Source organism: Hemitrygon akajei, chromosome 29 (assembly GCF_048418815.1).
Source record: "Hemitrygon akajei chromosome 29, sHemAka1.3, whole genome shotgun sequence".
In the NCBI taxonomy this organism is placed as follows: domain Eukaryota; kingdom Metazoa; phylum Chordata; class Chondrichthyes; order Myliobatiformes; family Dasyatidae; genus Hemitrygon; species Hemitrygon akajei.
This window is the reverse complement of record NC_133152.1, coordinates 22075209-22091410: the sequence shown is the minus strand read 5'-3', so window position 1 is coordinate 22091410 and position 16202 is coordinate 22075209. Positions and strand designations below refer to the sequence as shown.

Below are 16202 nucleotides of genomic sequence, written 5' to 3'. Positions count from 1 at the left end.
GCAGGAGGAAACCATTCCACACGTTGGAGCCTCTCCACCACTCAACAATGTCATTGCTGCTCGACTACCTTGAGTTGAATTTTCCTATCCATTTCTCTTAATTCCTTTAAGATCCAATCTGCTAATTTCAGTTTGAGCTCTGACTTGAATGCCTTCTTAAAATTAAGAAATGCATCAGTTATCCCTTTTTGATTTCACCTATCATTTTTCCTGTAATAATTCCCATAAAATTATATATTAATTTTGTCCCAGATTAAGTTCAGTTCAAGTTTCCAGCTTGACAGCTCTATAGATGCCAGGGTTTCTCTCTCTTTGTCCTTTTATTAAGAACAGGGCTTGCAATCTCAGGCATCACTCTTGCATCTGTGAGGGATTGGAAACTCACAGTCGGTTATCCTAATTTCCAGCCAAACTTCCCTCAGAAACATGGAAATTGAGTCACCTGAACCAGACAGTTTCTCCCTCTTTGTCTGTTGTTCAACCAAATTAGCCCCACCTTTACTGTGACTGGCGGTTTCCTCTCTAGTGAGCACTGTGCCCACTCTGGTACTTCAGAGTCAGGACTCATTTCAGAAACTCCTCCACTACTGCCCTTTTCCTCTTCATTTTCTCTCTCTCTCTGAATTGCCACAATCCAATCTTTAATTTATTTGGAAGGTCTTGCCATTTCCACCCAATAATGTCCACTGATGTCCTCCCCCAACATTACTGATGTAAACATCGGTGGTCCTCAGCGCAACCACATGAACAATTCTGTTGTCATTTACACCTTTTGTTGCTTTATCTTTCTTATTGCCTCCTGATTCTGTTTTGTATATTATCCCTTGATTTAATCTCTCCTGTCTTGTACCTTTTCACAATCCTTCCCTTTTGTTCTTCCCTCTCCCCCCTCCCCATCTCAAGATTTGCAAAGATTAATTATATCCACAAGACCATAAGACATAGGAACAAAATTAGGCCACTCAGCCTATCAAGTCTGCTCCACCATTCCATCGTGGCTGATTTATTACCCCTTGCAACCCCCATTCTCCTGTCTTCGCCCTGTAACATTTGACACCCTGACTAATCAAGAACCTATCAACCTCTGCTTTAAACATACCCAGTGACTTGGCCTACACATCTTACTGTGGCAATGAATTCCACAGACGTACCACTCTCTTGCTAAAGAAATTCCTCCTCATCTCAGTTCCAAAGGGATGTGTTCTTGTATTCTGAACTGTACACTCTGGTCCTAGACACTCCGCACTATATGAAACATTCTCTCAACGTCCACTCTATCTAGGCTTTTCAATATTTAAGCTTCAATGAGATTCCCCTCATTCTTCTGAGCTCCAGCGTACAGACCCAGAGACATCAAGTGCTCCTCATACATGAACCTTTTCATTCCTGGGATCATTCTTGTGAATCTCCTCTGGACTCTCTCTGTCATATCTCCCAATTCTGATCAATGGGTATTGACCTGAATCAATAACTGCTGGTCCGTCTGTGAATACTGCTGAGCCATTGTGTACTTCCACCATTTGTTCTTGCTCTACCTCAAGAAGAGGAGTTCAGCACATGACCCTACAGTGCTGAGGTGGAGATGGTAGAAATATCACCAACAACTTGTCCTATTCAAGCTGTGTGGACACTCTGAGCCAAGAAGGCTCATCTTAGATATCTAAGAAACATAACAATTTCTCAGTGACCTTCACCAATTTTTACTCTAGAAAGCACCCAATCAGGTTGCATCACAGTTTGGTATGGCAACTGCTCTGCTCAAGATCACAAAAAAATTGCTATGAGTTGTGAACGCAAGCCGGTCCATCATGAAAACCATCTCCCCTCCACTGACTTCCTGCTGCCTTGGAATCAAGGACTTCTCCCGCCCCGGTCATTCTCTCCTCTCCGCCCTTCTGTCAGGCAGAAGACATGGAAGCTTAAGAACACGTACCACCAGGCTCAAGGACAGCCGCTACTCCACAGTTGTAAGACCCTTGAACGGATCTTTTATTTCATAAGAATTAACTCTTGGGCATTCAGCCTACCTTGTCGTGCCCCATGCACGTTATCTTTCTGTAATCACTGTACTTTCCTTGTACACGTATTCTGCATACAGCTTTGCTTTCTCACTGTACCGCCCCGATCTGCTTATGATTGGAATGATGCGTCTGGATGGCAGGCAAACAACAGCTTTTACCTTTCACAGGTAGGCAGAGTCACAAAGAGAAGAGCTTTGGCACACTTTGGCCTTCATAAGTCCAAATATTGAGTACAAGAGTTGGGATGTTACATTGAAGACGTTGGTGTGGCCTGATTTGGAGTATTGTGAGCAGTTCTGGTCACCTACCTACAGGAAGGATATCGGTAAGATTGAAAGAGCATAGAGAAAATTTACAAGGATGTTGCCAGGACTCGAGGACCTGAGTTATAGAGAAAAGTTAAATAGGTTAAGCTTTATTCCCTAGAGCATAGGAGAATGAGGGGAGATTTGATAGAGGTATATAAAATTACGAGTGGTATAGTTAGGGTAAATGCAATTATGCTTTTTCCACAGAGGTGGAAAGGTGAAATGTTTAAGGGGAACATGGGGAAGATCTTCTTCACTCAGAGAGAAGCTGCCAGCAGAAGTGGTGGATGGGGGGGTTTGATTTCAACATTTAAGAGAAGTTTGGATGAGTATATGGAAGGGAGGGGTGCAGAGGCCTATGATCCAAGTGCAGGTCGATGGGGCTGCGCGGAATAATAGTTCAGCATGGACTAGATGGGCTGAAGGGACTTTCTGTGCTGCAGTCCTCTATGTATCTACGACCTGTATCTTAGTAATAAACCAATTCCCACTCAGAAATGCCAGTAATTTCTAAACCACAGATTTTCAAACCAGGTGGACTGCTTCCACCCCCAGTAGCTCAGCACATTTCAAGAACTGCTCCCATTCATTACAAGGGCTGCAGAGGTTCCCCCATACCTGTGCGTTTTCTCATGCGCTTTACAGGCAGCAGGGTCCGAGAACGCCTTGTTGCATTCTCTGCAGGAGAAGGGCTTCTCGCCGGTATGGATGCGGACGTGCCGCTTGTAGTTTCCAGTGTGTGTGAACTCTTTCCCGCAGTCCTGCAGAGAAGAACGTCAAGAGTGGGCTGAAACGGTTGCGATTTTGAGACGCCCCTCCATCTCTTTCACCTCATCCAGTGATTTTTCACAAGTATCAAAAAATGTCTGCCAGCCTCCATTGCCCTCGTGGATACAGGCTGGCCAGAGTTTACTACCCTCTGACTGCAGAAACTTCTTCTCATCTCTAAACTGACCAGCAGATCCCTGATTCTGAGACCATGACCCGAACCTACCACACCCCCTGGTTTCAGATAACAACATCCCCGAATCTAGCCTGTCAGGTCTAAAAGGAATTTTATCTGCTTCATTGAGATCGCCCCTGTTTCTTCTAGAGTTCCCTGGTCTGCTTCACTTTTTTGTATGACGAACTTTCCTTCAGATGAATCTGATAATGGCACTGTCCGGGGCAAATCAAACAATGAATGGTCATGAACTTGAGATACGGGGTTATAGTCATAAGTGAGAGGTCTGCAGTCTCCTCAGGAGATTTGTGGTGGTCGAGGGGTTAGATGGTTAAAGGGAAACAAGTAATTGGCTAATCAGCACTGAAGTGGCACTGAGTTTCCCAAGGTGAGACACCAGAAGGAGAGGTAATCCAACTGGGTACATTACCTTACACTTGTGCGTTATTGACCCGTAGGGACGCGATTCGGTGCGGTCAATGTAGGGGCCGAAGCGACGACGCCTGGTATCGTTAGCGCTGTCCTGATCCTCCAGCGTTACATCCGACTCCGAGGCGCCATCCAGCTTCTCGCTGTACTCAGAATGCGCCTGGCTGTCTCCGTGACTGTGTGGCAACTCACTCCCATTCTCCTGTACGTCAGTGTTATCATGCACCACTGTGTCTGTCTCCTTCAGTTCATCATCTGCCATGTCTGCGCAAATGAACAAACCATTATCCCCGAATGCGGTGCCTTAGTCCAGTGCAGCAAGCAATACTCTGAAAATAACTGGCTCTAACGTGCCCTAGCACTAATGCTCTCGCCCCGTATCCATGGTTTTGTCCTTGCCCTGTGTGGAGTTAGCTGATCCGACAGCTGCTGTCAGTTGTCAGGATTGGGAATAAATGATTCTTGCGCCTGATCTCGTCAACTCTTGTTGACGGAACATTTAGTACAGGAGTCAGGCTCAGCTTTTAATTCACCTCTTGGTCAAAGTGCTTGGTAGCACGAATTGTTTCAGCTTCTAGACGACAAGTGGCCACTTAGGAGCGATACCAGAGGGAAGCCGGCCCTGTGGAGAGTCAATACTTTCAGGAGTGAATGGACAAAATTGCTGGGAGGAGGGGTGGAATACACAGGAAACCCTTTCCTTCTATTAGGCCATACCTGCATTCTTAAAAATCGAACTGTAGTATTACCAGTTTGTGGGAGACACTTGTCAATGTAATGTATATATTGATCATCCAACTGGTGAATAAATAGCACCAACCAGTTCCAAGGTACCCGCACCCAGCCCGAGGTCAAATTTTGCATTTACCTGATTATCAGAGAAAGGACAGGCTTACATACAATAGGAGGCATCTTTACTAACGTAGTTTTATAAACTATGGCACAGGCCCTTCAGCCCACTGAGCCTGTGCCAGCCATTAAGGGTCCCTAAGTTCCCATCAACCCCCTCATCCCTCAATACTACCCACACATTACACCCTAAGGTTAATTAATCAACTGATCTGCACGTCTTTAGGATGTGGGTGGGAACCGAGGGACCCAGAAGAAACCCAAGTGGCCACAGGGAAAACGTGCATATTCCACACCAGAGGTCAGGTTTGAGACAGTGACAGTGCCAGTGTGCCAGCCAGAGGTGTAGATAAGTAAATGTACAGTATGCCCCCCCGGCTAGTGACCTTTCTGGCTAAGGACTATACCTTCCTTGGGATTCTCCGCAGCACTGCAGTCTTTACTGTCACTCGAAGTACTTTTCCTGGCAAAAAAGTGCCGACGTTTTCCATATATCTTTGACACAGCATCTTTCACCAAGTCTCCTAGAGAAGCACAAGAGAGCAACGATTAACCAGGGAGAACGCGGATGTGACTGGCGAACAGGAAGGTGAAGTGGTTCATCAATGCCTGTGCCGAGTCCAGGCACTTCTCCAGAGGGAGAGGGAGGGGGGAGAGATAGAGAGGGGGGAGAAAGAGGGGGAGGGAGAGAGGGAGAAAGAGGGGGAGAGAGAAATGGGAAGGAGGGAAATGTAGGAACACTGTGCTGCTTTCTCACACCTCCTTAAGGCTGACAGTGGCCACAGATGGTGCATGACATTCAGTGAGGACAGAAATGGGAGGAAACCAAGATCTGTGAGGAGAGATTGAGTCGCTTGGGACTGTACTCACTGGAATTCAGAAGAGTGAGACGAGATCTTATTGAAACATATAAAATTATGAAAGGGATAGATAAGATAGAAGCAGGAAAGTTTTTTCCACTGGTAGGTGAGACTAGAACTAGGGGACATAGCCTCAAGATTAGGGGGAGTAAATTTAGGATGGAGATGAGGAGGAACTGCTTTTCCCAAAGAACAGTAAATCTGTGGAATTCTCTGCCCAAAGAAGCAGTGGTATCTCAGTAAATATACTTAAGACAAGGTTGGATAGCTTTTTGCAGAGTAGGGGAATTAAGGGTTATGGGGGAAAGGCAGGTAGGTGGATATGAGTCCATGGCCAGATCAGCCATGATCTCATTGAATGGTGGAGCAGACTCGATGGGCCAGATGGCCGACTCCTGCTCCTATTTCTTATGTTATGTTCTATGCAAATACTTCAATACTTATGGACAACAGATCATAATTTAGTGAAATTGAATTATTATAAATTATTATTTTAATACTAAGTAGATTTATAACACATGCTCCTTTTCCCCTTTTAGATTTCTAGTCTCTGTCATAGCTAGTACACACGAGCCACACACAACCTACACCTCTTGAAGACTCCAGCACATCCCTGAGCCAAGGCCATATGAGTTGCATCCAGTCTCCAACCAGCTGAGAAAAATTCATGGAAACAAAGAGAAAAACTTTGTAAACTTACAGGCCCTCTTCTTTGTGGTGGCGTGTTGGGGAGGCAGCATTAAGAAGAGGGACGCCTCACGTCTTAATAAGCTGGTAAGGAAGGCGGGCTCTGTCGTGGGCAAAGTACTGGAGAGTATAACATCGGTAGCAGAGCGAAGGGCGCTGAGTAGGCTACGGTCAATTATGGAAAACCCTGAACATCTTCTACATAGCACCATCCAGAGACAGAGAAGCAGTTTCAGCGACAGGTTGCTATCGATGCAATGCTCCTCAGACAGGATGAAGAGATCAATACTCCCCAATGCCATTCGGCTTTACAATTCAACCGCCAGGAGTAAGATATGTTAAAGTGCCGGGGTTAGGACTCAATGTATTTAAGTAAACTACTTAAGAACTTTTTAAAAGCTATTATTAATGCTTTTTGAGAGGGTGATTTTAGATGCATATCATATTTTTACTGAGTTAAGTATTGTATGTAATTAGTTTTGCTACAATAAGTGTATGGGACATTGGAAAAAAATGTTGAATTTCCCCATGGGGATGAATAAAGTATCTATCTATCTATCTATCAATGTATGACCCAATAAGGTGAGGGGGCATCAACTGACCGGGTTTGTAATCTTCATCTTCATCATCTTCAAACTCCATTACTGCGTCGTCGTCTTCTGAGTCTGCTGCTCCATCCACCCTCGCTTCAACAGCTGGCTCCTTCTTCTCTTTTCCAGGGGAATCCACACTCTGTTCCTTTTCCTTTTTCTCGTCACTGTTCTGTGGCTCCACGTCTGTTTGGGGGGTCAGAGTCAAAGCAGTTAAAGAGACACCAACTCAAACAACCGGTAGTGTACACCACCCTTTGATTGCGTGTTTCTGCCATTGCACAATAAGGGATGGGGTAATTAATAAGGGTTACAGTGGGGGGTATGATCCCTTTGAACCATCAGGACAAGAGTGATTATGGAATCTCAAGTGCTCATTCACCTAATGAGGGCTTCTACCTCTTTGCACATTTCAGATCAGGAAGTTCAGGCCCCCAGAATCCACAGGATGAAAAGGAATTTCATCTGACAGGCTGCATCACTGTCTGGTACGGGGGTGCGGACGGCTACTGCATAAGACTGGCAAAGGCTACAGAAAGCTGTCAAATCAGTCAGCTCCATCATAGCCTCCACAGTATCCAAGACATCTTCAAGGACTGGTGCCTCAGAAAGGCGATGTCCATTATTAAGGACCCCATCACCCAGGACATGCCCTCTTCTCATTGTTATTGTCAGGAAGGAGGTACAGAAGCCTGGAGGCACCCACTCAGCGAGTCAGGAACAGCTTCTTCCCTCTGCCAGACATTTCGTAAATGGACATTGAACCCATGAACACTACTTCACTCTTGTTATATATTATTTTTGTCTTGGTACTATTTTTAATTCTCTCTCATTCTCTCTCTCTCTCTCTCTCTCTCTCACTCTCTCTCTCCACACACACACAGAGCGTAATTGATTTACCAATTTTATTTATTTGTCCTTTTTCTATATTTATTATGTATTGCATTGAGCTGCTACAGCTAAGTTAACAAATTTCACGTCACATGCCAATGATAACAACCTGATTCTGAATTTCCCTCAAATTCCATCTACGTTTAATCCATAACCTTCACAAATATCAATATCTTTGGATTGAATTTGGTCATTCCAACAGGCAAAATCCAGACCTTCGCATGATTTTATAAGAAACAATAAATCTCCCCTCATTCCAGCTTTATTTGGGATACAAAACTCAGATCTCCTAAATGCTGAGGCAAAGGTCACAACCCAGCAGAGCCATGTCCATGATAGATGCAGACTACTCCATCAGCGACCAAAAGGAATCAATATTTCCTCTTTAATTCGAACTAACATCAGGTATTGAAGACAACAAGCTTTGCTTAATTCTAAATGAAGTTTAAATTAGTGCCTCAACTATGGATCAATGTTAAATCATTTTGGACACCATGGACCCGAATTATCACAGACCTAACAACTTTAAAGGAAAGAAAGAACAGGGTCTTTTGACCTTTTCATATGAAGTTCAAGTTCAGAAGAAGTATATTTAGAAGTTTTGTAAGCTGCCCGCAAAGCGTCACTATGATTCACTCGCGCCATTCAATCGTACATACCTTGAGCTGAAGCAGAAGACTCCTCTTTGGTGAGAGACTGTGCTGGTGTACAGGACTTGCCTTCAATGAAAGTTGCACACGTGCTCACAATGTCATGCATTTGAAGGAAGCCGGCCACTGCCTGCACGTCAAAAACATTCGCCGCTGTCAGGTTGAGCTTGGCTGTGTACATGAATTCCAACACCTGGCCGAGACCTATGAGAAAGTAGCTCAGATCACTGCACTCCATCACCACTGAGGCACCCAGTCCACCCAAGGAACCCATGAAGCCCACCCATTCATGATGGGAAGTGTCTGCACCAATCCACTTTGGAAAATTACTCTGCTTTTCCCAAACTTTTACATTCTCCAAATAGGCAGAGTTGTTGTGTTGTGTTGTGTCTTAGAGACTTTTTCATAATAGTATTAAACAAAAAAGATTTTGGTGGAGTTTAGAGGAATAAGTGGGAACCTTATTGACACATGCAAGATCCCATGCAGTCTTTATAGGAATGAATATGGAGAAAATGTGGCCTTTTGTGAGGGAATCTAAAATTAGGGGGTCAAAGTCTGAGACTGAGGACTTGCCCATTATGACAGCGGTGAGACAAACCTTTTTCTCTCAGAAGCCCAAGGGTGTTTGGATCTCCTTTTCTCAGAGAGTGGTAGGCGATTTCAAAATCTTAAAAGCAGAAGTAAGTATATACTTAATAAGCTGGACTGCTGCAGATAGATGGGAGGAGGAGGTCAGGTTACAGTCAGTTCAGCTGCAATCTTTTGAATGGAGGAACATCGTCAAGTAGCCCAGACTAATATTAGTTCATATGTTTCAATGTAAAATTGGATGTTATGCAATGCTATGTAAATCAGTAATGTTGTGCATCTTCACACTGCATTGAAACTGGCACAGTTAATAGATCTAACATCAAGTTGGGTGTCTGAGGCATCCTTCAGGCCTCAGGTCCAAACTTGCCAGGTCCCCTCATCCAAATGATCACACACGGTCAAAGACAGGGCTGAGGCAAAAACGTGTTACGACATCTGCATACCGAACTTTGCTTTTCAAATCTGATTCCACTGGCTTCCACATGCACGGGTTACTACACCATGAGTTACAAGAGCAGACGTGAGACGCGACTGCAAGGACACTGGAGCAGGACTAAAACCTGTCCAGAAGCAGGAGTTTCACGGAGTGGACAGTGATCAGGGGTTGGAAACTGGCTGACGTTTTTCTCAAACTGATGTGGTGTGGCAGCAGACAGTAGTGCTCTCACTGCCACCTGGGAGATTAACCAACTCGACAGAGTCAGATTCAATCCTGATGTCATACTTTAGTCCGGTTTTTTTATTTATCTACTGAGATACAGCACGGAATGGGCCCTTCCGGTCCTTCGAGCCGAGCCGCCCAACAACCCCCCATTCAACCCCAGCCTAATCACAGGACAATTTACAATGACCAATTAACCTATTAACTGGTACATCTTTGGACTGTGGGAGGGAAACTGGAGCACCCGGAGAAAATCCATGCATTCCACGCGGAATACGTACAGCTGAGGCCGGTTCAATGCCAAACCGAGAGTGTAGAATCCAGTAGCTCAAGCCTGTCCCCTATTCAACGCAATCATGGCTGATCTGTGTCTCTCAGACCATAACCTTCTCCATCTCAACCTTGAAAATATTCACTGATTCAGCCTCCTGACAAATGGTCTCCATCTGAAGATGTTAACTCCATTACTTTTCCCATCGATGCTACCTGACCTGATGGATTTTCCCAGAATTTTCTCTTTTATTCCAGCCATCATAGTTCCTTGGATAGAAACTTCATGACTCACAACCCTCCGAGAGAAGACATTCTCCTCATTCAATGGTTAGCCTATCTTGAAACTATCCACAACCTGCTCAAACTCTCCCTGCACGACAACCCCTACATTCTCTGAACTGCCTGCAGTGCTAGTTTGCTCTTCCTTAAACAAGGAGATCATAACTATATGTAGCACTTGAGAGACAGACTCACCAGCATCCTTTACAGGTGTAACAAGACTTCCCTTACTTTCGTGCTCTATTTTCCCTGCCATTGGACCAACAGTCTTTTGCCTTCTCAATTCCTTGCAGTACTGGCATGCTAAAGTTCTGTCAACTCCTTTGTACAACAGCAGGCTTTATCTTCTTTCCACTTAAATGATATTCTGCTCTGCTATTCTTCCTACCAAAGTACATACACTCATATCTACATTTATTATACTCCATCTGCCAATCTTGCTCACTTACCTACATTATTCAAACCTCCTTGCCATATTTTGTCTCAGTCACATGAATAGTTTGCCAGCTATTTTTGTAATAGGTACCAGCAAGTTTGGATTCAATATCTTTACAGCTAAGTCATGAAGGCAAATCGTTGAAGCCACAGCACTGATTCATCAGGCACCCCTCTAATTACAGCACACCAACCTGAAATAATATTTGTATCCTAAATATCCTTTCTCTGTTGGTTTCTTCTTGCCAATATATCATTCCTGATGCCATTAACTCTAACACTGTGTAGTAACGCTCAAGGTGGCAGCATGGCGCCTTCTGAAAGTTCAAAGACTGAGACCCACTGAGGCCCCTTTAATCCACTGTGCCACTAACATCCTCAAGGAACTCTAGTAAACCTGTCAAAAATTATTTCTTTTTCTTTAAAATCACGGTCATTTTGCTTAATTGTGTTTTTTCTAAATGTGCATTTGCTGCATCTCTGACGACGGATGTTACACTGAAGTGCTGGTTCAGAGAAGTAGGAGATCCTTTAGGACGACTGAAGAAGGGCAGAGAAATTCTTTGAATGCCCTCGCCAAAGTTATCCCACAATTAACATCTAATCGTCTCAATTTAAGGGATTTTTTCTGTGCACATTCAGACTCAAAAATTAGTTCTGTTACACTTTAGAATAATAAAGTCATGTTGCATAGAAGCAGGTCCTTTGATCCATCGTGCCTTTCTATACCATTTCCCAGTAAGTTGTTCTGTAGTCTACTATGCCTTGGTGCTTAAATGTGAGGGTATCTGCCTCCACCACCTTCTTAGGCAACATGTCCCAGACAGCAATCACCCTTTTCCCCAGGTTGCCTCTCAATCTCTTACTCTTCACCTTAAAGCCTATGCCCGCTCATCTTAGATGCCTCTGGCATGGGGAAAAGTTTGTTATTTTCTACCTTTGTGAATTTCTGTGCTTGCAATATCAGCTGTGTGAATGGGTACTCTTCTCTCTGTGGAAGGTGATTTCATATTGTTGCATAGATCCAATGAGCCATAACAATCTTCTGAGAAACCAGATAGATAAACAAAGAGACCATTGGTCAACATTCATCAGCTTTGACCCTGCCAACTCCCTGCACCATGGGAGAGAACGTTTGCTCTTGTCAGGTGATGATTACCTGCTGCGTTACTAATGTCCAGGTGCACCACATCCTTCTGATCCAGGAACAATGTCCTGAAATATTCGCTGCACGCAGCCAGCACTGCCTTGTGTGCCTTGAAGTCGATGCCATCCACGACAAAGGTGCAGTCACAGAGCAGTCCGAGGTGCCTTTGTTGATTGAGCTGTTCTAGAACTTGGTGACTGTGTTGCGGAAAATCCATTCCTGTGGGGGGGGGGGGGGGGGGCGGGCACAAACAGAAAGATCAGCTGAAGCCACCAAGTTCATGTTGTATTGCACAGGACCCTGAACTGTATGATCACCGTGACCATTTGCTATTGGGACTCCACGTAACATAGACAAGGCATCATTTATCCAAATCAGCATTAACTCGAATCAGGGAACAGGTTGATTAACCAATTGATCCTGTTCTAATGTTATGAGGTCATTGCTGATTTGAGACTAAGTCCTTACATGAAAGAGTAGACTGCCTTTATAGAGAATGATCAAACAATGTCAATAGTCAGGCAAAATGATTTCCTGCCTTCCAACAGTACCTTACATACACAGAAATACACCTGATCCAAACCCAACGAGGAAACGCTGATCTTTCATGCAACGATGCTGGCTGCTCTCAGCTCACTCGTCACCCAGTGCACAACGTGGAATCGAGGGCAATCACTAACTATGAAGCTGCAACTAGCTTTGTCTTTCCATCTGCAAATTCTGATGTTTACTGGTTGTTCCTTCCTCTGATACAACCATCAGGTGTAATCGCCAGAAAATGCGAGCGCCGTTTCACTTCATGGTCACTGCTGACTGTAAACCAATGCATTTGAATGAATGAGTGGTAAAAGGGCACATTTGACATCAGACGATTGCATAGGATTTTAATGCTCTATTTTTCAGGATCATGTAACTGAAGGTTGTCTTTCTCCCCCCATTGTAAAACATGATGGCAGTGATTTCTGCGTCCTTTTGTATTCAATCAACCTCACCCTGAAGCGATATTTGCAACAGAGTTAGTGGGTTGTGATTTGCTCTGCAGATCTCCTTTTGGAGCATTGTGCAGAAACACAGACACATTGCTCCAGGAACACTAATCACTGGCCATTCCCAGCAATATCAGTGCAAGATGAAATGGGACCCCTTTGTCCCTCACTTACCTTTAATTCATTTCCCCCTCACCCTCCAGTGCTGCCTGGAGTCCTCTTGCTCTCAGCCCTGAATCAGTCCTCCTTCCTTCTCCCAATCCCCACTATCTCCTGACTCCCTGATGCTCCAGTGAGGGCCTCAATCTCCAATCACTGTCTTGCCCCTGCAATCAACGACTCTGTTCCTTCTACACAGATGGGTAGAGACCTTTGTACTTCATAGCTTTAGATGGCTCTGTATTCTTAATTGATATATCCCAAGTCTGAGATGATAAGGTTTTTGTGCACTAGGGGATTTGAAGATAATCCCTCTCTCTCTCCGTTACCAGCCTCCAATCCTTGACCAAGGCAACCTAAACCTGACCAATACTGGGTGGCACAGCAGGGTAGAACTTAATGCTATGCTAACGTAGCACCCGCAACCCAGGTTAAATCTGACATTGTCTGTGAGGACTTTGCATGTTCTCCCTGTGACCATGAGGGTTTCCTCCAGGTGCCCTGGTTTCCTCCCACATTCCAAAGGCGTACTGGTTAATTAGTTACATGGGTATAGCTGTGCAGTGCAGGCTCTTTGAGCCAGAAGGGCCTGATACCATGCTGTGCCTCCGAATGCCCCTCCTCTCTGTGAACCTGGTCTTTGGTCTGGCTGCTGGGTTACATGTTTTCATTTTCCAAAATGTGCAATAGCCGTTCGATCCAACCTGGGTCTAAGGCATCAAGGGGCTGAGGTCTGTGATGGGAAATCACTGACTGCTACTCAAGATTAATTTGAGGCCCTGAAGCCCTTAATAAGCTAGGTGGCCCAGCCCACAAGCCTCAGCGTCTACAATGTTCTTGTCCCTGGTGCTAAAAACAATTATGAACAGAGCTAATCTAAAATTTGTCAGATTTATTTGCAATTATAGACTTTCAAAAAGTATTTCCAAATGAGTGATCTCTGTGAAGAATTTGGAAAGGAATAACTCTTAATCACAGATTTACTTATACAGCAGCTAAGGGATTCAATTAGCTGGCTGGCGGGGTAGTGAGATCAGCCGGACTTTGAGGAAAATGGTCCTGGTTTCAACCCCAACTGGCACAGTGCACACTTTCCATCCGTGCTGGGTTGGGCGTTGAGCTAGCAACTCAGCCTCGTAAATAAACAGGTAAATGCTAAGGAAACAGCAAAAATGCTGCCTGATGCACTACAAGGCATGAAAAAGAACAACTGATTCGATGTAAGGTTAGGTGGACTTAAACTGGATCTATAATAGGAAGCAAATTTTCACACTACCACTTACCTTAAGATTTCAGTTTCTTTCCTCAAGTGCCAGTACAAGGACGATGACAGCATATACAGTATGTTCTGAATATTTTAATGGAATTATATTCCTTTGCATAGATTTGTTGTGACAACATGCAAACCAGTGGCCATAATGCAAACTCTTACCCTTGCCTAGCAGTAAGTGGAGACCAAGATGATCCACTTAGTCAACTCCACTATTATCAGCTAGTTATCTAACCCTCAACACATTCAGCTATTGCTTGCCCTATCTGCACAGGAGGAATTTTTAATACTTTTATCTCTTCCTCTGAAACAATAATGTTGGGTGCTTTAAAATGCCATTCTGCAACTTTTGCCCTGTGTTAGTAATCTCAAGTACATTAAATGGTATCCAGATATTAACTTCAATGTGGGCACATCCCTTATGTATTGAGGGAACAGCTGCACACCTGTATGAATATTCTTCGTAGTATTCCCTAGGGGCATATTAGGGTTGCAATGGGGAGAAATTTGTTTTTTTTTTTACGGAGATGGATGCAATTCTCCTCCAAAAGGACCAGAACCTTGTCGTAGGGTTTGGAGGCTTGCATGCCTCAGTGACCCGGAGAGCTATGCTGGCTGGAGTCAGGGCTTTGTGCCTTGCCTCTTGGTAGGGTCACCCAGTGCCAAACAGGTCAAAGGATAGAGGCCAGACTAACAGTGGTCCATCAGTCCTCCTGGTTCAGGGTGTTCAGCTCAGGGCTAACAACCCTAACTGTTCAAACAATAAAGGATCCTTCTACATCTGAGTGTGATGGTATTCCAGAGTTTCCACCTGGGATTTGCTTGACTGACAGCAGTGAAAACTGAGAGGAAGCTACTGGTACAATGAAGGAAGCCCTAAACACCACCAGACTAACAAGAGATAGAGAGATCTTCATTACTGGCCCAAACACCAGTGGTGTAAGGGGCAGTGAGTTCCTATAGATTCTTAGTTAATTTATTCAAGGTGGAGATGAGATTTTTGGACATAGCAGATGAGAGGATGCAGCATGAAACAGGACAAGGCACAGGAATTTCCATGAATTATTAAATAGTAGGAAATGATCAAGGGGATGTATGGCCCACAAAATAACTTAAAAGTAGGAACAAGTGTAGACCATGGGAGCATTTAAGTCTGATATTCTATTCACTGACATTAAGACTGATCACCTCATTCCACTTTACTGGGTGTTCCCCAGTAGACCAAAAATCTGTCCAGCTTATCTGGAAATATATTCTAAACTCAGTGTCCATTGCAGATGGACAGGAAATTTCTAAGTTCCTTTATCCTCAAGAGATTCTTCCTTATTTCTTTCTTTAAAAGGTGACCTCTTATTATGAGATTATGACGAAATTATAGACTCCTACAGGATATATGCTCTTAGCACCTACCTTGCCAATGATTTGCCTAATTTTGCATGTTTCAGGAAGGTTTCCCTAATGTCGCTCTTTGCTTGATGCTTTTTCCCTAGGTTGAAACAAGGTGTGCTGTTTTTACATGGCGTGTGTCAAGTTTCTAAACTGTTAAAAATAAATTTTCTCAAATACTATTTGTGGCTCATAATGTATAGTTCTAATTATTAAGGTATTTAGCAAATTTCCTTCAGCATGAAACACATTCCAGGAGTACTGTGGTCCAGACAAGCAACATCCTGACAGATAGTACACTTGCGTGCTCTGTCTCATCTCAGTCTCTCTGCCCTGGTGCATGTTTCCTTCTAACTGCATGCCACTCTGTTTATTATTTCTTACTGCTCTCTGGTCCCTAGTGTCGACCTGTTCCCTTTCATTCCTCCCCCAAAGGACTGGCCGTGTCCCTACCCTAGCGCCTCTTCACCTTCCAGTAGCTTGTCTTCCCTAGACTCTCCCTATTTCTGGATCGCCCCACCCTGTTTACTGAACTCCATCAAAACATCTCCCTGTTTATTGACACTCCATCTCTCTCCCTCAGAGGTCTCACGACTCCTTGGCCCCTCTCCTTGTCATTGCTCATCCGCGCCGATAACTCCACGCAGCGTCTGCACGGCTGACCCATCTCCCTCCATTTATTGCTCCCCTGCCTCCTCCACATCCATTAATTGATCAGTGTATTGGTGTCTCTGTGCTCCATTAACCCCCTCTGTATCTATTGATCCACGCATTGTTTGAGCGC

At 44.3% G+C, this 16202-nt stretch overlaps 1 protein-coding gene across 2 annotated transcripts in view; it reads right to left on the bottom strand.

The window, feature by feature from the left end:
• zbtb17 (zinc finger and BTB domain containing 17) overlaps window positions 1-16202 on the bottom strand; it is a 32084-nt gene that overhangs the window by 15599 nt on the left and 283 nt on the right. The window contains exons 1-7 of one of the 2 annotated variants that reach the window (XM_073031826.1): window positions 14046-16180; window positions 11630-11836; window positions 8238-8432; window positions 6700-6873; window positions 4958-5074; window positions 3703-3965; window positions 2948-3090 (exon numbers count right to left, since the gene is read on the bottom strand). In XM_073031826.1, the coding sequence (XP_072887927.1) occupies window positions 2948-3090; window positions 3703-3965; window positions 4958-5074; window positions 6700-6873; window positions 8238-8432; window positions 11630-11834 (1097 nt within the window). In that variant the 5' untranslated portion in view covers window positions 11835-11836; window positions 14046-16180. Of the gene's footprint in view, window positions 1-2947; window positions 3091-3702; window positions 3966-4957; window positions 5075-6699; window positions 6874-8237; window positions 8433-11629; window positions 11837-14045; window positions 16181-16202 lie in introns of those variants that run through there. The other variant, XM_073031825.1, reaches the window with a different exon arrangement.